Source organism: Mytilus galloprovincialis, chromosome 8 (genome assembly GCF_965363235.1).
Source record: "Mytilus galloprovincialis chromosome 8, xbMytGall1.hap1.1, whole genome shotgun sequence".
NCBI lineage: Eukaryota > Metazoa > Mollusca > Bivalvia > Mytilida > Mytilidae > Mytilus > Mytilus galloprovincialis.
Window position 1 is genome coordinate 23,527,726 of NC_134845.1, and position 27,409 is coordinate 23,555,134.

At 33.0% G+C, this 27,409-nt stretch overlaps 2 protein-coding genes across 2 annotated transcripts in view; one reads left to right on the plus strand and one right to left on the minus strand.

Annotated features, from left to right (window-relative positions):
- The first annotated feature begins 1,572 nt into the window (after positions 1-1,572).
- On the plus strand, positions 1,573-10,943 carry LOC143085355 (heat shock 70 kDa protein 12A-like). The gene is made up of 8 exons (XM_076261633.1): positions 1,573-1,693; positions 2,869-3,010; positions 5,535-5,675; positions 6,208-6,282; positions 6,762-7,061; positions 8,064-8,288; positions 8,721-8,865; positions 9,246-10,943. Exons 2-8 carry the CDS (start codon positions 2,912-2,914, stop codon positions 10,298-10,300), a joined length of 2,040 nt encoding a protein of 679 aa, XP_076117748.1. The 5' UTR covers positions 1,573-1,693; positions 2,869-2,911; the 3' UTR covers positions 10,301-10,943.
- A 128-nt stretch (positions 10,944-11,071) lies between these two features.
- Positions 11,072-27,409, minus strand: part of LOC143085358 (uncharacterized) — a 37,799-nt gene continuing 21,461 nt past the window's right edge. The window contains exons 6-13 of the mRNA XM_076261634.1: positions 18,622-18,671; positions 18,239-18,320; positions 17,038-17,123; positions 15,111-15,305; positions 14,773-14,865; positions 13,898-14,161; positions 12,185-12,270; positions 11,072-11,416 (exon numbers count right to left, since the gene is read on the minus strand). Coding sequence (XP_076117749.1) covers positions 11,251-11,416; positions 12,185-12,270; positions 13,898-14,161; positions 14,773-14,865; positions 15,111-15,305; positions 17,038-17,123; positions 18,239-18,320; positions 18,622-18,671 — 1,022 coding nt within the window. The 3' untranslated portion in view covers positions 11,072-11,250. The remainder of the gene's footprint in view (positions 11,417-12,184; positions 12,271-13,897; positions 14,162-14,772; positions 14,866-15,110; positions 15,306-17,037; positions 17,124-18,238; positions 18,321-18,621; positions 18,672-27,409) is intronic.

Below are 27,409 nucleotides of genomic sequence, written 5' to 3' on the forward strand. Positions count from 1 at the left end.
GATATCACGTGGTTTTATTCCCAATGAGAAAACTATCCACAAGAGGTTATATGAAGTGAATGTAAGCAATAACAGGCAACCGAACGGCCTCCATTAATGAAAAACAAAAACCTTATCGCATATAGTCGGCTATAAAAGGCCCCCCGACATGAAATATGTAACAACTCAAACGAGAACCCTAACGACCTTATTTATAACATACCAATTTACAAAAATGAATACGACCGACATGATGATGGAAGTTTTTAACGACCTTGCCTGGCAATACAGCCCTCGCAAGACCGACATGAACTAAGTTAACGAAAATCCTTGAACTACAGGCCTTTGACTTGGGACAGCGCTACATGCAGAAGTGACAGGGTTTTAAAATCATGTGTTAGAGCGCTGAACCCGATGAATCCCTAACATGGGACAGTTGCGTAACAGCACAACATACAAGAACAAATAAGTCGGTCAAACATGGTAAAAGGTCATTTCTTTGGATTTTTTGGTCATTTTTTATATTAACGTTAAAATATGAACATAAGACATTCAACTAAAAAACGTATAAGTACTATTTGTTTTTTTAGATATAGATAAACCCCAATTTCCATGCATCAACTTTGAAGAATTTTCATTGAAGGATACTTAACACATAAGACAAAAATGTGTCGGATCAGCTTTTTCATGAAAGACCTATACTATCATTGTTTTATCACAACTTCACTACCGGCTCATGAGTTTTGGAGAGTAAAAATCCATATATCAGAAAGAACGAATCTCATTATGTCTAACATTCAGGCTGGAGCCGTCATTTCCTTTATTTGGACTCCATTTGGCGACCCCCTTATGTCACTTGGACCCGTTTAAAAATTGCTCCAGATCACAAGATGACATTAAAGCAACCTAGCTAAACAGTTCAAAACGGATCTGATTCTCAGTTTCAGACATTTTTAAAGGGCACAATGACATGAGTTGACCATGTCGAAGCCATTTTAATCATAATCTATTTAGAGTTGTTTCGAAATTTCAAGTTTTAATAATAAAAAAAAAAAAAGTAGAAAAATAATAATTAAAAAAAAAGAATTCTATACATCACAAGATTGATAAAACTATCCTTTTGTATTGTAAATATAGTTGAATTGATATCCAACTGACGCTCACTATTTCCTTTCAGTCACACATTTTAAAGTCAAAGTTTCGTTATCATTATCTTTTTTTAATTTCCCACTGTTTGAGTTTATTTTTATTTTTTGTTAAAACAATGAGTTTAACCTAAGAGAGGACTTGCCGCAATTTTCTATGTAGTGTTTATGTTCCTTTATATTGTTCTATGTTCACAGTGGATTTCGCTTTCAAAAGTTTTACCAAAGGGTTCAATGTTTTCATTGTAATATCAAAAGGATTACAAAAGAAAATAGATTAGTGCATTCTTTTGTTATAGAACATCACATATTGGTTCATATTTGAGTTTCTATGGTATAACACATTCCAATTAGATCATTTTCTTAACAGTTACCTACATTCAGTCAGGGTATCGATAAATGTACATTTTAAAGGTTACAAAAATAGATAACACACTGCACAGTTTTACATAATACAAATATGCATAGTCTAGTATAAATATTATGGGTTATCAGAATATTTTTAAAAGTTTAAAATCAAATACGATTTCAGTTGATAATATTTTAAAAGAAACGTTCAACTTGTATTGGTAAGTTATTATAATATAATGAAAATAAAATAAGTAAACGTTTAACATTATATATATATATTTCTTTAAATGCAATTTCAGCGTATATATTTTTTATTCTGAATGAGTAAAACAAAGTTTATTTTCTTTGGTAAAAAAGACCAATACCACATCTTGACTAACATCGTTGCATACATAAGCAGTTGATGCCGGTATGGCGGTTACATGAATGACATGAATAGTAAAGCAAAATTGTACATTCCTTAAAACATTAAAGCCAATATATAACTCTAACAAAAAACAAATCCTTGTACAAATGCAATGAATATGGAGAATTTTCAGACTGTCAATAAACAGGAAGTGACTGCATGGCAGATGTAAAAGAAAAATCTGACAGATATAAAAATTGCTGACACGCTTCAGTAATCATTTTCAAGATACAGACCAAAATAAAAATCGTTACGTTTTATAAAAGCCCAGAAAAATTCGAAATACTTTGCTCGGCAAACAGGAAGTGACTGCACCGTAGCTGCGAAAATTACTAACCCACTACAACTGAGAATCATCAATCACTAGACTATAAAATCCTTCCTCTCCAGAGAAGTTATTTATAAGATAATCATTAAAATAAAATCCTTTCCAATGAAATGTTATAAGAAAGTTTCAAACTAGCACCAAACAGAAAGTGTCTACATGACAGATGTAATCATTTCTTACGCACTACATCTCTACATTATCAAGCAGAAAACCAAATGTAAAGGCATTCACATACCTCGGTGGGAAGAAAAGATCCGAAGGAAATGTTCCTTAAACAATATATATAATTTCAATTTCAGTTTCGGCAATGAGAAACTGCCCGGTTAACCGGCAAACTTAAAAATCGTTAACATGCTACAAGTCAACATTATCAAGCTGCAGATCGAATATAAAATCACCCCCTTAACTAATTAAAGTCAAGAAAACTTCGAGGAAAGTTTTCTTCCCGAGGTACTTTGATTTCATTTGATTTTCTTAAATCAATATAATTGCAAGATTCCAGGACAAATTATTGGTAAAGTCTTTTAACCGATCGACTGTCACAAAGTCTCCGAAATGAATATGCAGCTAATCCCTGGTTGCAAAAGAGAAACCAATTTAATATACACCATGCTATTCGAAGCTTAGACATTTTTAATTTTCCATATTTACCAATGAAGATCACGGAATAAATACATATACTTTGATACTGAACAACAAGACATGGGCAACTGTTGTGATTTAGAATCAACAAACCAGAACAGGCCACCGCCATTGCCACCTCCATTGCCACCACGGAACAGACAACATGGACCAGCACATGTAAGTTGTATGAGAAAATAAACTTTCACCGTTGCGTATTCGTGTAATACACTTTTTAGATGATTTATTTCAATCCATTACTCGCATGGTGAATTACACAAACTTATGAAAATACACAATCTGAAGGGAAAACCTGTGGCTATAATAAATTGAGAACATTATAATGTTCAAAATATTTTCATTTCGAAGACTAATGGCCCGAACCTGTAAGGAAACAGTTAAAATTATGTTTTGAAATTTTTAAAAAGAAGTGATAAGTCTTTTTGGAAATATATTTTTTTGTAATTGAATTTGAATATAGATTTTAACGATAGAAATTTATGTATTACTGAAAAAATTATTACACAAGGGTTTTCGATATCACAAACTAGTCAAAACATTTACTAAATTTTATCATCGGTATAAGGACATCATTCGTAAATATAGCTCAACATGCAGACTTCTTATATGTTCAGGTATTTCACATTCAATTTTTTATGGAAATATTCTTTATAAAGCACACAAATGTCAGTATTCACCTCAGAAGCTAACAAAACCTTTACATAGACTTATTAAGAAGGGATATAGCTACGATACTGTTGTCAGGTCATTAAAGATTGCATATTTTGGCGTTAATAATGATTCACATATAGGGTCTTTGCATCGGAACTAAATACATTTATTTAAAAACCAGTTGTTGACATGACACGGGTTATGTTCTTCTCATATATGTTATGATGATATGATACTAAACCCCTAATAGGAAGGATTGGGCCTGATATTCATATAATGAAGACATAATCTTTCAATCAGTTTAATTGAAGTCTGGAGCTGGCATGTCAGTTAACTGCTAGTAGTTTGTTGTTATTTATGTATTATTGTCATTTTGTTTATTTTCTTTGGTTACATCTTCTGACATCAGACTCGGACTTCTCTTGAACTGAATTTTAATGTGCGTATTGTTATGCGTTTACTTTTCTACATTGCTAGAGGTATAGGGGGAGGGTTGAGATCTCATAAACATGTTTAACCCCGCCGCATGTTTGCGTCTGTCCCAAGTCAGGAGCCTCTGGCCTTTGTTTAATAGTCTTGTATTATTTTTAATTTCAGTTTCTTGTGTACAATTTGGAGTTTAGTATGGCGTTCATTATCACTGAACTAGTATATATATTTGTTTAGGGGCCAGCTGAAGGACGCCTCCGGGTGCGGGAATTTCTCGCTGCATTGAAGACCTGTTGGTTACCTTCTGCTGTTGTTTATTCTATGGTCGGCTTGTTGTCTCTTTGACACATTCCCCATTTCCTTTCTCAATTTTATAATACAGATAACTGCAGGTATACTGAGTGATAAAGAAACTTAACGGTATTTTACAATGCGATTGTCGGACAAATCACAAGGTATTTTGTTAAATTCATTTGCCACATATAACTTATAATTTGTTACCCGTCGCTGTCTGCCTCCATGCACAGATGTAGAGAATTAACTTTTCGCAAATAATTCCTCTCAAACTTGTACGCCTTGCAAATGATATTAATGTTTTTTTTTCTTCTTGTTGAAGGCATAGCAGTGAATTTTGAGATGAGGATCAGCAGTTAAAGAGTTGTTTCTTCGCTTTCATAGTTTCATATGGGAATATTGATTTTGTGTCAGGAATATGATTGATATACCATTTTCCTTCTTTTTCATTATAAAGTTTATAGAGTTTCTGGTTCATCTATAAGGTGCAAACGCCTTTTTTAATTTCACATAGCATTTGGATACTACTGCTTTTTAGTAAACAATGATTATCTTATATCAGTTTTGGCATGATATACGTTTACTGGGTTGACAAGGGCGATTATGGATGGAATAGTCATAGTTAATTTTATGGTTAACACTCAATCAGAAGTCAAAGTTTAGGAATTGGCGCGATTTCTTATGGGTTGGAAACCCCCTTTTAAAAATGACTAGATTCGGCCTTGAATTAGCATTTCCTATGTACGCGCCACATGCTACTTTGGTTAAGTCAATAATTATTACTGGCTAGCCTATTTACAAGTGTATCTTAATTACTGCGGTTTCGAAAATTTTGACTTTGATCGTTCAAGAAAATTTTAATCAATAAATATAATTCGATCTGGCTTCGATTTTCTATTTAAAGACATTTCAAAGAATTGCTGCTCCCTGCTTTGTCTCAAGCTATAGGTACATGAAGTAAAACAGCAATGGGAAAGACAAGCCGACATTTGTCAATTACAATTTTTATCTTGGTTTGAGACGAAACAGTTCAAAACTATATATATATATATATTACTTATAACATTTCAATTTTCGTTACAATTCAAAGATTTATTTTAGACTTTAAACTCATATGAACAGTATACATATTTTGTCGAACAAATTTATCTCTAAACAGAATTTTAATTTGTCACTCTAAACCCAGATCAATGTCCTATTTCTGCAACTGTAAAATAATTTTCGAATGAACAAGTTGGTCTTCATAATCGAAATTCATTGTTGTTGAAAACTGTGTAATTTAATATTTTCATTTGATCATTTCATTTAGCAATATGAATATATAGTAGAACCACCGCAACACCATGTGTATTTAGACCTTGACCAGGTTACACAACCATCTTCTCCACCGCCGTACTCATTACATGACCTAAATCTACCCAAAAATACCCTGTCATCAGGTAGAGGAAGGGTAAGTTTTACACCAAATGAAAGTATGGAATGAAATAATGGTTCAAAGTCATACATGTACATGACGAAATGACATTTTGTCAAAGTCATACATCAATTACTGTCATCCTCATGCCGAAAGTTTGTTGTCAAGAAGAATCGAAAACTGACGTCGAAAAAAATACATATTCTTTCGTTTTACCAATTTACATTCAGAGTCAACATAATAAAAACAATAACAATTCCAAGAATTTGAATTTTAACTCAAATACTGATAAATAAATCTCGGACAACGCACATTCGTAAATTGATGTGTTATAGTGAACAATATATGACTAGTTGCCACTATAAATTATTCAATTTACAAATAACACAACCAAAAGAAATAATTATTCATCTTTTGCAAGTCAGTTATATGTAGTATAAGTCACTTTCACAGTCAAAATGTCTGAAAAAAGCGTTTATTATAAGAAATATGGAGCTTAAATATTTTGGTCAGGCAAAGTGATTGAATTTGAATTTAAAATTTGTTCTTATTGAGAATTATTTTGCAGGGCAATGATGGGCGTAGAACAATAAGAGGTGTTCAAACTAAGCGTCCTTCCATGTTCACACCAGAGAATTTCACAGTATGTACAAAACGATTCAATATTAACTTGTTGAATTATGTTAAATAAATCAGAGACAGCGATACAAAAGGCAATTATAATTTTAAAGAATGGGTCCAAAGAAATTGGTAGCGAAGAAGGACTAACATAATAATTCAACATGTTTTGATATTTGCATCAAACTTTGATAGCTGCTTTTTCTCCCTTTATATTGTGGGAGAGAATTTAATTTCAAAATTATATACAAAACGTTTTTTGCTACTGTTAGGGAACACCTGCACAACCGTAACTATTGTATCTCTTCCAATTTGAGCAAAGCTTTTTCAAGAAAATCTTGCAATTGTGTCCTTCAGTACTATAGAATTTTATAGAACAAAGAACGATAAAGTGTCATTGGACCACACATGACCCTGAACATGATATCTGAACTAGAAGTTTGTATTGCATGTACTTAATTTACATACATTTAATGTCGATCTATCCAAATATCTTAATTTCAGCGACCAACACAAGAAAGAGTTTTTGTAGCAGCATTAGACATCGGAACAACATTTTCAGGATATGCGTTTTCTTTTCGTCATGATTATCTGGTTGACAAGCTTAAGATATCTACGAACATGTGGGCACATAATAGTGGTCTATCAGCAAAGGCTCCGTCAGCTATTTTGATCGGCCCAGGAAAACAGGTCGAAGCCTTTGGATATGAAGCCCAGCTGATGTATGCCAATCTGGTTGAAAATTCGCGGGAAAGTGATTACTTCTACTTTAATAAGTTTAAACTTATCCTATACAATAAACAGGTACTATTGGGTCTTTTTCTTATCAATAAATAAAAAGACACTTATGTACAGATCTAACAATCTAAAGATAAAGACTAAAAAAAGGGGGAGTTGAGATCCAAAACCAAACTAATCAGCCCCACCACACAATGTCATTGGCATGTGCCCGTCTCAGTCAGGACCCTCGTCAGTAGTTGTCGTTTGTCATATCTCTGGGTTTTTTTTTGGTTTGTTTGGTTTGTTTTTTTTTTGGGGGGGGGGGGGTGATTAAGTGACATGAGTGTTGATGGAAGATCTTTGATTAGTTGTGGTTTATTTAGTGACACATTTAATATACATGGTAGGAAAAGGTAATCTGAAAAGTATTAAAATGATCTTGTTGACAAGTTGAACACTTACTACATTATGAATTTGCCTGTCTAAAGTTAACAACCTGTTATACAGTGGTTGTCGTTTGTTGCTGTACAAACGATTGGTTTTCCGTTTCCGTTTATTGTTTTAAAAAGAAATCTCGTTTGATTTGTTCAATATATTGTCATGTCGTGGCTTTCATAGTTTGCTATGATGCATGTGGTTTGTTGATTTTTGAAGGCCAAACAGTGAAATATAATTGCTGACATCTTCGTCATTAAGTATCTTGCTTAGAGTTGTCTCAATGGCAATCGTATACAACGTCTTTTTATCTTTATACTGATTATGATATGTATTTTGCTACCAGTATTCTATATGTATAAGAGTAGGCGATACTGCACAGCTAATGGGGGAAAATACAAAAGTCTGAAATGGTTGTTCTTTGTCTGTTTTGCTTATTTATTTATCTATTTTAGTTTGGTATTGTATATATGTCATATATAATCTTTGCTATCAATGAACTCAACCAAGATTTAACTACAAAAACATTTTTTTTTCATAAAAAAATAATTCAACAAGGGCTCAGTTTTCAATGAGATCTACATATAGAGTACATGCTTTATTCGCTATCTCCATACATAATTGACATTTCTTAAATTTCCCCCTGTTCAGGATCTTAACTACAAAACCAGAATACAAGACATACACGGTAAAGATATGTATGCCATTGACGTTTTTGGTTTAGTAATCAGTTTCCTAAAGAACCACCTTCTTGATCGATTGAAAGGCCAAGACAGTTCGTCCATTGTTGGAGAAGATATGATTCATTGGGTTTTAACCGTGCCTGCAATATGGAGTGACAAAGCAAAGCAGTTTATGAGAAAAGCAGCCGCAGAAGTAAGATCATCTTTGAGTTGCACACATCAACTTGTTTATATTTATTATTGAGACTTAATATTACTTCACAAGCTGTACCTTTCGACAGCAAACTCGTCAATGAAGGGAAACATTACAATGGGTCGACAACGTAGCGATAAAATCCTGCATCCGGAGGTGGTCCCCAGCTGGCCACAATAAAATTGTGTACTAGTTCAGTGAAAATGGACGTCACTTTAAACTCCAAAACATATAAATGCACTAAAATTAAAAAAAAAAAACATACAAGACTATCATAGGCCAGAGGCTACTGACTTGGAATAGGCGCAAAAATGCAAAATACATTACAATTTCTCTTCTTATATTGAATCATCTGCCATTTATCTTGAAGTGTTTTTTTTATATTTCTCGCTATTGAAAGTTGGTGATTTTGTTTAGTTTATACAATTGTAGGCTAGTATTCCAAGTAAAAGTCTGACTCTTGCCCTGGAGCCAGAAGCAGCGTCTTTGTTCTGTAAAACATTCCAGCATGCCGTACACGGAAATTCACAAGCCGCCATACGAAAAGGAAGCAAATACCTGTTGATTGATCTTGGAGGTATAATTTGTCATTTCTAAATGAATATCTTTGGGAAAACAAACATACTCGAATTAAACAGTATAGTAGTAGGATATATGCTAGATCGTGTTTATATCAAAAGTGACCCTTTTCTGTTTATATAAAGAGAAAGTTCCAAATGCAGCATTTAACACTGTTGGATTTGGTAACGACGAGAAACAATTGAAACAAAGTCTTTCTCTATTTCATAGTTATACATTTATGAGATATTATATATATAATTGTAATATCCTGATTGAAAATCAAATGTCTTTCATTTTTTAATTTTTCTATCTAATCCAAAATAAAGTAAGTATAACAACAACTAAATATGATGTTATATTGTTGTATACAATTTAAACACAACCAATTTATTTCAGGTGGAACAGTTGATATCACGGCACATAAAGTACACATTGACGGCACACTACAAGAACTTTATCAAGCCACCGGAGGTAGATGGGGAGGCACGACTGTTGATAGCGAGTTCCAGCTGTTTTTGTTTAGACTCTTTGGTCAACAAGTGATGGAAAAGGCATATAGAAAGTATCCTAATGAGATGTTGGAACTATCTTTGGATTTTGAAGTGAAAAAGCGAGTTTTTGAACCAAAACAGACATTAGCCGTTGCAATTAAAATACCCGTTTGTCTACATGAATTATTTTATGAAATAAATTCAATGACAATTGCGGAAAGTGTTCAAAATTCAACTATGAAACATACAGTGGAACTGAAAAGAGACAAAATGATGATAGTACCAAAACAATTTTACAACTTCTTTGATAGTTCATTAACATGTATTGTAAATCATGTCCATGGTCTGCTCCATAAACAGGATCTTTCAGACATTAATACCATCTTGTTAGTTGGTGGGTTTGCTGAATCCCATGTTGTTAAAGAAGCAATGCGGTTGAACTTTCCAAAGATGCGTATTGTGAATCCGGATGATTGTTCGCTGAGTGTCCTTAAAGGTGCAGTTTTATTTGGTCATGATCCACAAGCTATATCATCAAGAATATGTAGGTATACATATGGTATCGCGATTACGATACCGTACGTTCCTGGTGTTCATCCGGTAAGAAAAAGACAAATAATTAAAGGAAATGCTATATGTGATGATATATTTGACATTCATTTGAGAATTGGTGAAAAGGCCGAAATAGGAAAACCACGAAAAGAAGCTGTGTATCAAGCTGTACAAGGTGAAAGATTGGCGATTCTGGAGGTTTTTGCATCAACTGATCCCAAACCTCACTTTGTAACTGAAGACACATGTTTTGAATTAGGATCATTAGTTATTAATCTGACAGATTTTAACAGAAATGAAAACAAAGTAAACGTAACTCTTCATTACAATGGAACTGAATTAGATGTTGTGGCGAGAGAAGTGAGTACTGGCAAATACATGACGGCAACGCTAGATTTTCTAGGCTAATTAATTCTAAAGTAACATATAGTACAACGTTGATCTAGGATAACACTTTCCCAATGCAAGAAAGTTGAATTGACGTGACACCAAAACAACCATTGGTTGAAACGTAACACTCAAAGCAGAGAAATTGTGCGTATTTTATTTATAATAAAAATTCGTAACAATTGAGCAGAATGGATGTAACAATTTGGGTAATTACTAATTAGTAATTATAACAATCAGCTGTTTCATTCGATTAGTTTTTTCAATATATGTATGCATAACATATAATATACTTTGCTTGTAAACAAACCATGCATACGCTTCTAATATAAATAATCCAGTATGTGTAGGAATCATATATTATATTTACTAGTATCATATTCTTTATGCATCATCGATGAATTTCATATAGTTCAATTAAGTAAAAAAAGATTTGCGGTTACAACAAAAATACCAAAATCCATGCAAGCCAGAGTACGAAATGCCAATACACAATTCATAAAACAGTCAAAATTGGAAGTATAAGTATCTATAATATCATGTAAAATACACTTCTAGACATTGTCAGATAATACTGATAAAATACAGCAAGTCGACAAAAGTCATGCTTCTGTTGCAATTTTCATTATACATCACATAACGTGATAAATTATTATTATTATTATTATTATTAAAATAAAATTTGAAATTCAAACCATATTTTCTTTCTTTTTAAATTCCATAAATAGGAAATGTGTTACTTTGGATTCGTCATTATTCAATTTTCGTCGTCAAAGGTAAATCACGAATTGTAATGTTCCTCAAAGAACACATTTTCAATAGGCTTGTAAACAGGCTGGCAAATACGGGAAATCCTATATCCACAAAAACAAAAGTTTACCCCTAACCACGAAAATTGATATCCACAAAATCAATTGATCTACAGTGACTGGTATGACTTTAGTATACATTTTGTCCCGTATAAACAACGATTATTTTTGGCTTTCTCTAGTAACATTAAGAGCAATTCGTAATCTAACAGCTTCTCTTAGCTGTTCCAGTTTGTCAAATCCCTTGAAAAACTTCCTATCTGTCTTTGACTTCATTCTCAATTTTGTGATACGTCTCTGATACTCTTTGTGCTTTATTGTCAATTCCCTGTAGACAAAAGTAAAATGGTCATATTTCAGACAACGAGAAGTGTTTGGGTATTTTTAAAGACTATTTTTGGTAGCCAAAGTATTTAATCTATTTTTGATTTCTTGTTATTGTTTTATCATGGCAACCTGCCTTCCCCTCATTAACGATAAACACTTTACTTTACAATTCAAACCAAAATGCGTTGCAGCCTCACTAACTAATTGGTACATCTCTCTTTCTTAATAAACAATATGTTAATTTATGCTGTACCGGATGTTTTCATTTTGCTAGAATTTTTATAAATTCACAATAATTGAATAATAAAACTGTATAGGTTTTAAAAATGTACATTTTACTGTTCAGCTGATCTCATCAATTTGAATGTTCAATTTATATAGGTTACCGGTCTCGTAATATCATTTTCTAACATATATAAATTTTGCTTATTGACTTTAATTTATTTGGTTTGTTTTAATATGTGTGTACCTCAATAGTCCCTCCCTATACAAAGTTTAATCTGTTTTGTTTAGAATCAATTAGGATTATTTTTTATGCTGAGTTCACACGTAATTCGAATTCGATTCGCATTAACTAATTCGAATTAGTTTAATTCGCATTTGAAACGTGTTACGTCCTAACGTCAATTATAATTCGAATTGCAATGCGCGTAGAGGGTATGAACGCGATAAGCGAATTCGATTCGCATTCGATTCGAATTCAATTCGAATTAAATATCCGTGTGAACGAGGCATTACTTTCTCTTGTAACATTTAATTAAATACTTACTCAAAATCTACCTGTCCGTCCTGATTTATGTCAAGTTTCTTCATTAATATGTCCAGTGCTCTACTACTAAGGGGGAGATCAATGCTCTAAAAATCAAAAGATCAAACAGTAAATTTACAAAAATACCGAACGTTAGGTAAATTCAAAACCAAAGTCCCTTTACAAACGACAAAACCAGAGACTGAAACACATCAGACGAAAGGATAACAACTGTCATATTCCAGACTTGGCACAGGCATTTTCATGGACTAAACCTGGTTGTATAGTTAGATTTATATACATTTAATATACTTTAAAGATAGTATACCATTGACAGTTAAGGAGTTTCGCTAGAAGTTAACTTAATATCTATGCTAAAATAATAGTTGTTGCTAGAATTTCACATGAGGTGAGATCATGTTATTCGAAAATCATCGATCGTTACACAATTCCAAAATCATAAAATTATACTATGCACAACGGTATAGCTTTAATCCAGATTTCTGTAAAAATGCAGACTGTTTATGCGTATTTTTTTTTTGTTTGGTACTTAAATTGTAAAAATAGTTCGAATTGCATTAGAAACATAATAATTATTTGTGTTGTAAAATTAGATAACGTTTGCCTTTCAGAGTACTTGTTATAATATTCATAATGAAACAATTACAATTCTAATATGACGACAAATTATCGTCAACCTGTACATGCTGTATAATCACAGTATATCTACTTTTAGCACTAGCGCACATATACACGTCACCAGCTGTTCCGTGTTACCTCCAACGAAATTATACTACCAGGTATTCTCAATTTTCGACATCAAAACCGACAGTTTATGTAGGTTATGTAGGTCAGATACAATATAGTTCACTCTATTCTAAAGCAAAATAAACAAATCATTCCATTTCAATTTATTTTTCGTCGTAAATATTTCATAAAACGAAAATTACGCGAAATGATGTTATCGTCTTGGCATGGCAACGAAACAAGGTGACGTCACAAGTATGTTTTCGTAAACAAAAAATCAGATTTAAACAGCAGGCGTTTTTAAAAAGTTTCTTGTACGCCTCAGAATGCAATAAAATTAGTGGGGGGAAATATATGGGTGGAAAAAGCGATTTAAGAATTATATAATATTTCTAATATTATCATATGTGGTTAAAATGGAACAGCAAAAAAGTGTCGTGTGTATAGGGCTTTCACGGTTAACAAAATTACTTTGAAATAATTCATGGCAGCCGTAGATTTGTTTTCATTTAACCATGGTTTGTGCACTTATTTCGTATTTTAGGCCTTGCTAACACTCAGAGTAAAATACTCGAATATAAATGCCCAATCCATGGTTAAATGAAATCAAATCTACGGCTGCCATGAATTATTTCTTAATTATCGTTTCCTCAAATTTTCTAGCTTGTATGTTTTTTGTAATCTTTGAGGTTGCAAGTATTACTAGAAAGACTATCAATTCGTGTTTCATTAGTATACCGAAATTTCCAATTCATCATATACTTGAAGTTCGGGTAAAGGTGTTTTTTTTTATCAAATTTGAATTTCTATCTTTGTTTATGAAATATATCACAATATATGAAGATCAGATTTTAGTATATGTGTTATCGTTATGTAAGATCGTCAAATTTTCAACTAAATGTACAAGTTCTCTCAGCTGTTGATTGAAACGCAACGAGAATGCAACTTTGACAACGTTAGAACTGTATTATATATAAACCAAGTTACCGTCATTCCTCTCTGAAATTCATCTCTCGTCAGTGTATCACTATGGTCTCTATCAAGATTGTGTAATAAGTCAATTAATCTAAGATTCTTCTGCTTCATATACTCAAACAGTATTGTCATTGGATCATCTGTATCTAGGACACTTGTATGTTCACCTTTCGTGATTTCATCGTGACGCAATACAACTCCGTGTTTGACGCGTATATTTCTCTTTTCTTTCACCTCAATAAGCAATTTCATAAAACTGTCATCAACTAAAATATCCTGTAATAATACATCATATTTTCAAAACAACGAAAATAATTTTAAGGTGGTACCTAACACTACAGGGAGATAACTCTGTAAAGTCAGCTAAACGTTTTAACTACGTTGTGTTGTGAAGGGAATATTGAGCTTCTTGGTGATCAAAATTGGTGTTTGTCAAACTGCTATATAACCAGTGTAATTTTTCTGATAAAATGTTTGGTTCAAAATTTTTGAAATTTTTACATTTTTGTTAAAGAGTCAAAGTAAATATTTTGTCAAAATTTTATCAAAATTAAACGAGCCAAATTAATTTTAGTAATAGTATTGGGTACCACCTTAATACGATATTTGTCGACTGTAATTAAGTACTTCTTTTTATCATTGGTAATTATACCACATCTTTCGCATCTTCTTGAAATTATTGATGTTGTTTATGCTTTTATTTTCTCAAAATTTATGCTGAATGCAGTATTTTTAATTCTTTTTTTTTAAATTTCTTATGTTGTTAAACATGTTTACAGTTTGAAAGAAGTGTAGCCAATAATATTTACATGACAGAAAGCTCAATTGGTTATATTTGATAAAAATAATATTATTCAATTTCAATGTTATAGGCAACATGCACTTACAGATAAGTCTAAATCTTCAATTGCCGATTCGGAAATAAATATAGAGCGTAAGACATCTATTGCACCATCTGTTGTTAATGGGTTGAACCCAATCTGTAAAGAAATTTTAAATATTTAAAATTAAAAGTTTACACAGCATAAATTATTAGGACTGACACACGTTTTCAAATAACACTATTATTATCTGATTTGATAAACGTACTTATTCTATCGGGCAAGATCTGCACCTAAATCTTGAGCACTCTACTAGCCGACCTTTTTTGGTTATCGACACACATAATTATCTCTATCATTTCGATTTTAATATTGAAAAAAAAGTTGGACTGTCAATGACTTACCCTGAGTATCTTGAGAGTTTTATTTTTGCGTACTCCTGGGAGCAGTTGTCTAAATGCATCTAGAGAAATTCTGTTGGAAGTCAAATCTAGTTCTGTTATTGTCCTATTGTTTAACAGTGTTTTGCCCATCTCATAACAGCCTTCCATACCAAAACCATTCCATGCTAGGTTTATAGACTCAATTGTATTATTTATCTGAAACAGACATCAAGTACTGTGCTAATGCTGAATTTACTGATACATTGCATAAAATAACGAAAGAGCAATCGAAAATAACACTTCAGATGAATGAAAACTCAAATACATGATTAAAATCAGAAGATGTGGTATGATTGCTTATGAGACAACTATACATAAAGTTTAATTGAACATATCACTTTCGAGTTTGTCCTTCACCGGAAACAACTCGTCAATTATGCGCGCCTTTATGACGTCATTTATAAGAGAGAGGGGATCGCCTGTATCCCTGCACTATTAAAGTTCGTCAGGCGTCTTAGCGATCGTCTTCTTCGTGCAATAAAACTAGAAATAATGTTTGTTCTGTCGACTTGTTACCTAATCACTAATGACAGCAGTGCTGATTGTCAATTATGAGAATTCAATTTGCCGAAAAAATCGTGCAATATATCATCAGAGTTTTCCAACCACTCGCTCAACATCAGAACGGAAGTGACGATGCTCCTAAAAGCATGAATAGTGTTTACTATAACCAAAATTTTTGACGGAAATGCATCGAACTCGAAACTTGTCTGTTAGATGTAATCAATACTAGTATACCATTAGATGTTATCGGCAACACTTTGATTGTGAAAATCTTATGGCAATACTTTAACAAAATAATTTACGAAAAATAAATACGACAGACATGAACCACTAAGCTACATGCTCCTGGCATGTAATAGGCACATAAAAATGTGGCCGGTTTAGCCATTTTAATGAGCGCTGAACCCTCCCCTGTCCTAGGAAAGTTGTGTAACAGCACAACATAACAACAAACTATCAAAATAAATTGAAAAGGGCTTTACTCAACTGATCGATACAAATGAGAGAAAAACTAACAAAAACACAGACCGGACGTGGCGGTGTATTTATACATCCCTAACAATAAAAATGACACGAGGTTCAGACCAGAAAGTACTTACAGTAACTGACAGCTAGTTCAGAGACAGCAACAACTAATATAATAATTTCATGAATCTAAGACTTAAATATCTATAAATACAATTACAATTCTCACAAAATATATCGGGCAATGCTAACATATATGTATCAACAGATATTAGTACTGAGGATGTGCATATGTGCATCATAACAATAATACACAGTATGAGTCAAATTTTCCGATAACAAAATCAATATCTATACCACTAACAACAGTATTCAAAGAGCTAGTCACAGTGTTAAAGTGGTATCCTTTAATTATATGTTTATTTAACAATGTTCAAGGATCCTATATTTAGGGCTTGGTATAAATCATCACCGTAAAAATAAGAATGTGCTGCATTGTTTGAAATAAGTTTTATACAGGTAGAGCAAAACTTCAACGAAATCTGTATATGTAGCAGAGAATTTAGTAAAGGTTATAAATCATTTTTGGAACGATATCCCTTTGTTATGAATTAAGTGATCCTCCGATACATAGGGCTTAAAATATCTTCCCTTTTAGTCAGACTGATCATGGACAAGAAATTTAAAAAAAAAGTTAAGCACATAATCATTTTATTAGTATTTGCATTAGAATTATTATAACAATGCAAAACGTAAGGTTTTGAAAATCATAATATGAAATACCATCTTTACAAAGAAAAGAATAAATTTAGTAAACATAGTCAATTGTCAGTCGTAAAATGTGTTGTATTTGAAATGTGTTATCACCATGTAATCATTTTTTGGCGGTTTATTTTTAGTATTCGTAAAAACGTTTTACCTGTAAACAATAACATAAAGAAACTGCTCCTCGTTGTCGAAGATGATTCCAACTGAGGTCCAGATATGTTATTGTATCATTGCACTCTAAAATCGAGAAGAAAAAAATCTAAATTTGTATAAAATTAAATGAAGATACCAACGCGAACAATTCTACTTCAATAACAATTATGAAATTCAGAGCTGTCAGTACAATGTAACATCGGACGTTACACTTAATAGTTGATATACAAAATATCAATAACACATTTTATGATAGAGAAAGTATTGTCAATATTTTTATTTTGTGACAGAAGTGCATATAGAAAATTTGCAGCTTCATTTCTTCTTTTAGAACACAGAAAGAACAAAAGTATCGCAATTCTACAAAAGCTACAGAATAGTTTGTTTTTGAGTGGGAAAATAACTTCAAAACGACATGTTATTTCGATGGTGATAATGATCGTCGATTACCGCGAAAACATGTCGCCAGTGGCTTTAGTCACAAACACATCGTACTGGTCAACCAATTCAAGATTATGACTGTAAATCATAGGTAGTGTCGATTTCAGTCGTTCTCCTTCGTAACAGAGTTGAAGTAGTGTTTGTGTAAGGAGCAAACTCACTGTTGCTGAAGTCCGTATAATGATAACACGCAGGGATATACCAGGTCAACTGCAATATAAAAAAACGCCATACGATAGCGAGTATGGTCTACGTTACTGCTGAGAATATAGGAAATTGACAATTGGAAAGTTTAAATTGTAACATTTGTCCTTTATTCTTGCTTTTAGGAATTTCGGATCATCAATGCTCTTCAACTTTGTACTTGTTTGGCTTTATAAATATTTTAATATGAGCATCACTGACGAGTCTTATGTAGACGAAACGCACGTCTGGCGTACTAAATTATAATCCTGGTACCTTTGATAACTAATTAGAGTCATCCAACTGTATGACTGTCAAGTACGACAAAAAAACGTATTTATTAAGGACTTTTCAATAAAAAAAAATTGGAGGAAATCGACATAGACTTTGTATTATCTAAACATAAGTGATAATTGTATACTATTGCTACCTGGTAGTTGTAATTGCTTATGTGAATAAAAAACATTAATACTATATATGTCCTATGCACACACTTAATTATTTTCTTTTCTAAAGAGTAATGCATTAGATGTATAATACTCACTGACCATTTATGAATGAGAAAGTATACTCACCTAAAGCTTTACCGAGAACAATTCCTCCTTCCTCTCGAAAACTATTTTTACTTAAAGATAAAGTTCGTATAGACTGATTTTTCTGCAAATAATTATGATAACTGATATTTGTAGCCATGACTTTGAAAATAATAACCGTTACTGTTATCATTAATACTGTTATTATCATAATTCCAATTATTATCCATTTGTAAGAAATATTTAGCTTTTTCCATTTGAAAATACATGTTATACAACTTGAAATTAAATGCATAAAATTGCTAACATAAACAAACATTTTTTGCAACCATAAAAAAACATAGCATAGCTATGAGATATCGCTAAATTACTGTTTATGACATGTTTTGTAAAACAAACAGATAACTTAAGTTTTCTCTACTTACTTTTACTAAATTTGATAAAGGTACAGCATCAGCTTCAGTAAATCCATTAGCTTGAACATAACATTAAAACAATATTTGTATTGTGAAGTAGCGTGAGTACAGAAATTATGTATACTTAATCTGTTGGATGTTTACTAATTTACACTGTATACTATGGAAGGATATGTTTCATTCGTAAGTTGTAATTGGCTTTGAACTAGCTTTATGTTTAAATGAAAACTATAAGTGATTTGTGTCTATTATTTGTATGTGAGGTGATATATTTTTTGTTAGTTTTTATTATACTTTGTGCTGATCTAAGGCTTTGTAACTGAATTGTTTTGGCTCTCATATTGTGCTGTTACACCTGTCCTGAGTGGGGAGGGTTGAGTGCTTGCACAAAGGTGTAAACACGCCACAGACATGATTATGTGTCTGTCCCAAGCCTGTAGCCTGTAATTCAGTGGTTCTTATTGGTTCATGGCTGTCCTATTTTGGTTTTTCAATAAATGTATTGTTAATTATTATACCGTTATTTTTGTTCGATATTTTCAAATTTTCATGATTGGCCTGCATTGCAGAGTATTTGTTTCTGAATTTTCCCTTCGGAAAAGATCACAAGGTGACCCATAGTTGTCTTATGAGCAATCATAACTCTTTTCTTTATTCAATTATACAGAAAATATCAATTATTCCTTTAGGGATACGTTATATTTATTTTTATTTTTATTTCAAAATAAACACACCATGTTTATTTCATTATTAACATGACCGACAATGTTTACCTATCCTAAGAGTTTGAATAGTTCGTTTAGCCCAGTCTGAACATGTGTAAAGGCTTGTATGTGTTTATTGTTTTATTTATTAAAAGAATCCAGGTCAATGCTTGCATATGAAATGTGCAATCAAATGATGTTTAGTACTTTACACGATATAACAAACAATTTCAGCTAATGATAATACCATTTTCGGAATTACATTAAAAGCTTTAAATGGTTTAACTATATGTTATAAACAATTTCCATTGTCATCTGACTTTCAAGTGTGTTGTGAAATATAGTTTTAGTACTATGATAATGGTGCCGTTTTAATTTCAATATGTCATTTTGTATAGCTATATTGATAAAACATAATGGTTTGGTTTTGAAATCAAACGCTTTTAAATTATCCATAGTGTTATTAATTATACAGCCAAGAAATTAATATTTCGGTCGTTATATGATGTCAAACGTAACGCGCTTGTACCTTGATACATTCGATGCAGTAACAATTTTTAATCGATTTATGACTTTTGAACAGCGAATTACTAATGTTGTCTTTGTTTATCTAATGTACCAATTTGTATGTAAATGTTTCAACAGTCATATAAATTGAAAACAAGTTCATATGCATTGAGAGGATGCAAAATACAAAACCATGAAATATTAGAATATAATCAGAATATAAGAGAAACGTCAATTTTGTTGGTCTTTGTCAGCATTTTGTTGGCAGATTTAGGATAGAAGAAGCATTTACTGCAAAACTATTGTTCATGTCAAATAAATTTCTAGAAAACATACTAAACCACGCTGAATATTTTTTTTGTTATGTAGTTTACCAAAACTTTTAAGCAAATAATATGTCAGTCCAAAGCAAAAGTCACACAGAATTTAATGAAAGAATTTTTTTTTCAAAAAAGACATAAATATATATCAAGCTATATAAGAGTTATTTCCAAAATAAAAATAAAAACATGTAAATGTAATGTCAATAGATCATATTGGTAAACGATGTTCTTCTTATAATATCAAGAATGACTAGAACACAATATCTTGAATAAAATAACATTCTCCAACAGCTTATTTTCATATAGATATTTGCAGTCTAAGCATGATTTATTGACAGTGCTTGACTTCGTTAGTTTTTATGAAACCCTCATTTTTGAATTTGCTATTTCCAGTTAAATGTCTCAAAATTAAATTTGGCAATAATTTTCATCTTTAGATTGTCATTTTATTTGTATGTTTCTTTTCCAGTTCATTCTTTAATTTACCGACTGTGGCATTCGTTACAGTTGTCATTTTAAATTGCCTGGGATTTAAATTCAATAGTACCTCCCAGATATTTTATGAAATATTTTGAGTTAATGAATATTTAGTTATCGTTTACATTATATTAATTATGGTATGAGATTGAGGATTGTATAATTATAGTGGTTGGAAACTTGTGTGCGAATTTATAATACACTAAATTCAACTGAGGTGGTTAATAGCTTCACTCCCTGTGGGTTTCATTTAAATTGTACCTACACTTCAGTGTACGTAATGCACGATTTTAACAATGGGTGTCATTTTAATTATACAAGCACTTAGTCAAATTTGATGCAGGATTAAAACAAACCAGCGAACCTGGTTAAATAAAATGTAACGCTCAAGTTCTTAACTGATGTAATTTTTGTCGTACATATCCAACAATCCTCATTGAAATCAGTAGAAATGAATATTTAAATGTCGTATGTTTTATCGTAATGCTCCTTCCTTTAACTGAACAATATGCATAACTATTTGCTACAATTGATTGTCTGTAATATATGATTAATTAAAACAATTAGATAAAACATCAGTGACAGGTAAATATGCCTAATTGCCTCATCACTTTACAAATAAATAATAATACATTGCTTTGATCAATCAACCAGGTAGCAATGAAAATGTATTTTCATTAAAGTTCAATCACATTTTAACTAATATAATGCAAACATGGATTGGTTTTAACTGACATTCTGTGTTTTAGGGTGTTTTTATTTACATGTATGGACTATGATTAAGCCCTTCACTTTCCTTATGTGCCGGTTCTAAGTCTAAGTGTAGAGCCTGTGATTAAGTTGTCATTGTTTCGTGTCTGTCATCTTGTATTTCTTAATAGTATTGTATAAATCTGGCTGTTAGATTTCTCGTTTGAAAGTTTTACACTTTACATTCCGGATTTTTATTGCTGACCTCACTGTACGAATATTTTGCATTGTTGAAGGTCGTACGGAAACCTTTAATTGATTATATTTTCGTAATTTGATCTCAGGTGGAGTATAGGTATCTCATTTGCAATTTAAGCAATTGTTCTTATCTTTGTAAGGTAAGAAACATCATGTTTAAGATACACCATAGTTGATCAATTCGTAAATATTTTAAGTCTTTTTTGCGTTTGTTGCAAGACGGTTACCGTATCTTATCTAATTAATGTAAAAGCAACACACACGAAAATGATTATGAGATGATCCTCAATGACTAATCAACATCATGTTTACACTGCTACGATATTGGTAACGTATTATTAATGTTGAAGACAAAAATTCTATTGTATATTGTAGATATGATGAATTATTGTTTTATAACATATCATAATTGTTGAAATTTGATAGATAAAGTGATGACTTATCTACTTTCCCAATAACTGTTACAGATATAACTAAGTAAATATTAAAACACCTACTAACACAAAATGCAGGCGTCACCTAAAACACTTCAATATTCGCTACCATATAACTACATATTGACAAAGTCATAGACAGGTCATTTCGGTCCACTTATTGCTAACAGTAGCATTTTCATTTTTTAAGATGTAAAGGACAAGGGTTTAAAAGTTTGAGAGGTGTGTATTTTTATTAATAAATCTCAAGGTATAAATGTGCAAGGAAACATTCTTGACGAAATTGTTAAAAGCAATAATGAATTTCCTTTTATATATAATATAACTATAATAGATTTTACGTGATATGAATAGTTCATCCTCTCTTGAAACAGAAAGATTTTAGCTATTAAAGTTTATTAGGGATTACCAATAATGGGCGTCAAGTTGGTTACCTATTCCCTATTCCCTATTCGTTACCTATTCCCTATTCCCTATTCGTTGCCTATTCGTTACCTATTCCCTATTCCCTATTCGTTACCTATTCGTTACCTATTCCATATTCCCTATTCGTTACCTATTCCCTATTCCCTATTCGTTGCCTATTCGTTACCTATTCCCTATTCGTTACCTATTCGTTACCTATTCCCTATTCCCTATTCGTTCCCTATATATTCGTTACTTATTTGATTTTTAATATCCTTCCCCCTTTTTAATTATGGCATGGAATAGTTTAATATGGCTGCCGTTACCATGGAAACGGCACAATTGTGAAAAAAATGAGTTTTGGTTTTTGGTGAACTGTTTGGATATGCTTCAACTCAGAATCATCATATTTTAAAACAATGTAGGTGCCCACTATATACAGGTCTTGGATGATTTTGGCGATCATTGGAACTACTATGTTGCCATGGAAACTACACCAAAATTTTCAAAATTCTAAAAATGCTCAAAACTTCATGAAACTTCACAGTAATGATGAGCAACATTGGAGTTGGAATTTCCAAAATAGGTCTTGTTACCATGGAAACAATGCAAAAAGGTCAAAAATTTCAAAAATAAGAATTTTCCGCAAACTGGATGAAACTTTACAGGAATGGTAACTGGCATAGGCAGAGTTGGATTTTGAAGTTAGAATTTTCAAAATGGCCGCCGTAACCATGGAAACAGCAAAAATATCAAAAATTCAAAATGTTCAAACTTAATGAAACTTTGCAAAAATGTTACTAGACATCTGTAGATGCTCTCTTTGACTTTGGAATTGTCAAAATGGCTGCCGCTCACCTGGTAATAGGGGGAAGGGGTGCCTTCCGTTATTGCTAGCAATTACAAATCTAGTTGTTAATAGTCTTACATATGGTAATAGTTCTGAATTGGTTGAGGTAAAATGATCTTTTTATGACTTATTTATATGTGTTTGTGCTCAACCGATCCTTTTACTTCATGTTCGATACGCATTTGTTCCTTACTTGTTTTTTTATACGTTCTACCTTTTAACTGCTTTATGTCCGTATGTTTGAAGATGGATCTTGGTTCGACGGGATGAAATCACCGTGTTAGCGCTTGCTAAAAAACGAAGATGTGGTATGATTGCCAATGAGACAACACTCCACATTAGACCAAAATGACACAGAAATTATCAACTATAGTTCACTGTACGGCCTTCAACAATGAGCATAGCCCAAACCGTGTAGTCACCTATAAAAGGCCCAGACATGACAACCTCATACAATTCAAACAACAAAACTGACGGCCGTATTTCATATACAAAAAAATAAACGGAAATATGTAACACAAAAACAAACGATAACTACTTAATTTCAGGCTCTTGTCTAGGGACAGGCACATACTTACATAATGTGGTAGAGTTAAACATGTAAGCAGGGTGTACATCGTTTCGGAGCATGCTATTACCTTGTTTAATTCGTTCCATCACTCGCTTATAATTCGCTTATAATACGTGTATCTTACGTTGCACCTTTTAAAACATGATTTTCAATTGTTTTGTTGTCTCTGGTGGAAGATTTGGGCTCTTAGAGGTGATATAACTCTATAAGTGCATTTGTATCCGTTCCAGCGGTCGGATAATACCCTGTTAAATATTCGTTACTAATTCGCTTTTAAAAAGTTTGTTGTACGTTGCACCTTTTAGAAAAGGATTTCCAATTGTGTTCATATCTCTGGTGGTAATAATGTGTTCTTATAGATGAAATACCCCTATAAGCGCATATGTACTCGTTCCAGCGATCGGTTAATACCCTGTTACCTATTCCTTACCTATTCGTTACCTATTCGTTACCTATTCACTTATAATACGTTTGTTGTACGTTGCACCTTTTAGAAAAGGATTTTCAATTAAATTCATATCTCTGGTGGTAACAATGTGTTCTTAGAGATGAAATGACCCCATTAGAGCGCATGTACCCGTTCCAGCGCTCGGTAAATAACCTGTTACCTATTCGTAACTTATTCGCTTTTAATGCGCGGGGTATACGGTGCACCTGTAAATAAATCGTGTTTTAATTGTGTTCAGGTCTCTGGTGGTAAGAATGTGTTCTTAGAGATGAAATGACCCCATTAGAGCGCATATACCCGTTTCAGCGCTCGGTAAATAACCTGTTACCTATTCGTTACTTATTCGCTTTTAATGCGCGGGGTATACGGTGCACCTTTAAATAAATCGTTTTTTAATTGTGTTCAGGTCTCTGGTGGTAAGAATGTGTTCTTAGAGATGAAATTACCCTATTAGCGCGCATGTACCCGTTCCAGCGCTCGGTTAATACCCTGTTACCTATTCGTTACCTATTCGTTACCTATTCGCTTATAATACATTTTTTTATACGTTGCACCTGTTAGAAAAGGATTTTCAATTATGTCCAGGTCTCAGACGGTAACAATGTGTTCTTAGAGATGAAATGACCCCATTAGAGCGCATGTACCCGTTCCAGCGCTCGGTAAAAAACCTGTTACCTATTCGTTACCTATTCGCTTTTAATGCGCGGGGTATACAGTGCACCTTGAAATAAATCGTGTTTTAATTGTGTTCAGGTCTCTGGTGGTAAGAATGTGTTCTTAGAGATGAAATTACCCTATTAGCGCGCATGTACCCGTTCCAGCGCTCGGTTAATACCCTGTTACCTATTCGTTACCTATTCGTTACCTATTCGCTTATAATACATTTTTTTATACGTTTCACCTGTTAGAAAAGTATTGTCAATTATGTCCATGTCTCAGGTGGTAACAATGTGTTCTTAGAGATGAAATTACCCTATTAGCGCTCATGTACCCGTTCCAGTGCTCGGTAAATAATCTTGTTACCAATTCGCTTTTAATGCGCGGGGTATACGCTGCATTTTGAAATAAATCGTGTTTTAATTGTGTTCATGTCTGGTGGTAACAATGTGTTCTTAGAGATGAAATGACCCCATTTGAGCGCATGTACCCGTTCCAGCGCTCGGTAAATAACCTGTTACCTATTCGTTACTTATTCGCTTTTAATGCGCGGGGTATACGGTGCACCTTGAAATAAATCGTTTTTTAATTGTGTTCAGGTCTCTGGTGGTAAGAATGTGTTCTTAGAGATGAAATGACCCTATTAGCGCGCATGTACCCGTTCCAGCGCTCGGTTAATACCCTGTTACCTATTCGTTACCTATTCGTTACCTATTCGCTTATAATACATTTTTTTATACGTTTCACCTGTTAGAAAAGGATTTTCAATTATGTCCATGTCTCAGGTGGTAACAATGTGTTCTTAGAGATGAAATTACCCTAATAGCGCTCATGTACCCGTTCCAGTGCTCGGTAAATAATCTTGTTACCTATTCGTTACCTAATCGCTTTTAATGCGCGGGGTATACGCTGCAACTTGAAATAAATCGTGTTTTAATTGTGTTCAGGTCTCTGGTGGTAAGAATGTGTTCTTAGAGATGAAATTACCCTTTTAGCGCGCATGTACCCGTTCCAGCGCTCGGTTAATACCCTGTTACCTATTCGTTACCTATTCGTTACCTATTCGCTTATAATACATTTTTTTATACGTTTCACCTGTTAGAAAAGGATTGTCAATTATGTCCATGTCTCAGGTGGTAACAATGTGTTCTTAGAGATGAAATTACCCTATTAGCGCTCATGTACCCGTTCCAGTGCTCGGTAAATAATCTTGTTACCTATTCGTTACCTATTCGCTTTTAATGCGCGGGGTATACGCTGCAACTTGAAATAAATCGTGTTTTAATTGTGTTCATGTCTGGTGGTAACAATGTGTTCTTAGAGATGAAATGACCCCATTTGAGCGCATGTACCCGTTCCAGCGCTCGGTAAATAACCTGTTACCTATTCGTTACTTATTCGCTTTTAATGCGCGGGGTATACGGTGCACCTTGAAATAAATCGTTTTTTAATTGTGTTCAGGTCTCTGGTGGTAAGAATGTGTTCTTAGAGATGAAATGACCCTATTAGCGCGCATGTACCCGTTCCAGCGCTCGGTTAATACCCTGTTACTTATTCGTTACCTATTCGTTACCTATTCGCTTATAATACATTTTTTTATACGTTTCACCTGTTAGAAAAGGATTTTCAATTATGTCCATGTCTCAGGTGGTAACAATGTGTTCTTAGAGATGAAATTACCCTATTAGCGCTCATGTACCCGTTCCAGTGCTCGGTAGATAATCTTGTTACCTATTCGTTACCTATTCGCTTTTAATGCGCGGGGTATGCGCTGCAACTTCAAATAAATCGTGTTTTAATTGTGTTCATGTCTGGTGGTAACAATGTGTTCTTAGAGATGAAATGACCCCATTAGAGCGCATGTACCCGTTTCAGCGCTCGGTAAATAACCTGTTACCTATTCGTTACTTATTCGCTTTTAATGCGCGGGGTATACGGTGCACCTTTAAATAAATCGTTTTTTAATTGTGTTCAGGTCTCTGGTGGTAAGAATGTGTTCTTAGAGATGAAATGACCCTATTAGCGCGCATGTACCCGTTCCAGCGCTCGGTTAATACCCTGTTACCTATTCGTTACCTATTCGTTACCTATTCGCTTATAATACATTTTTTTATACGTTGCACCTGTTAGAAAAGGATTTTCAATTATGTCCAGGTCTCAGACGGTAACAATGTGTTCTTAGAGATAAAATGACCCCATTCGAGCGCATGTACCCGTTCCAGCGCTCGGTAAATAACCTGTTACCTATTCGTTACCTATTCGCTTTTAATGCGCGGGGTATACGGTGCACCTTGAAATAAATCGTTTTTTAATTGTGTTCAGGTCTCTGGTGGTAAGAATGTGTTCTTAGAGATGAAATTACCCTATTAGCGCGCATGTACCCGTTCCAGCGCTCGGTTATTACCCTGTTACCTATTCGTTACCTATTCGTTACCTATTCGCTTATAATACATTTTTTTATACGTTTCACCTG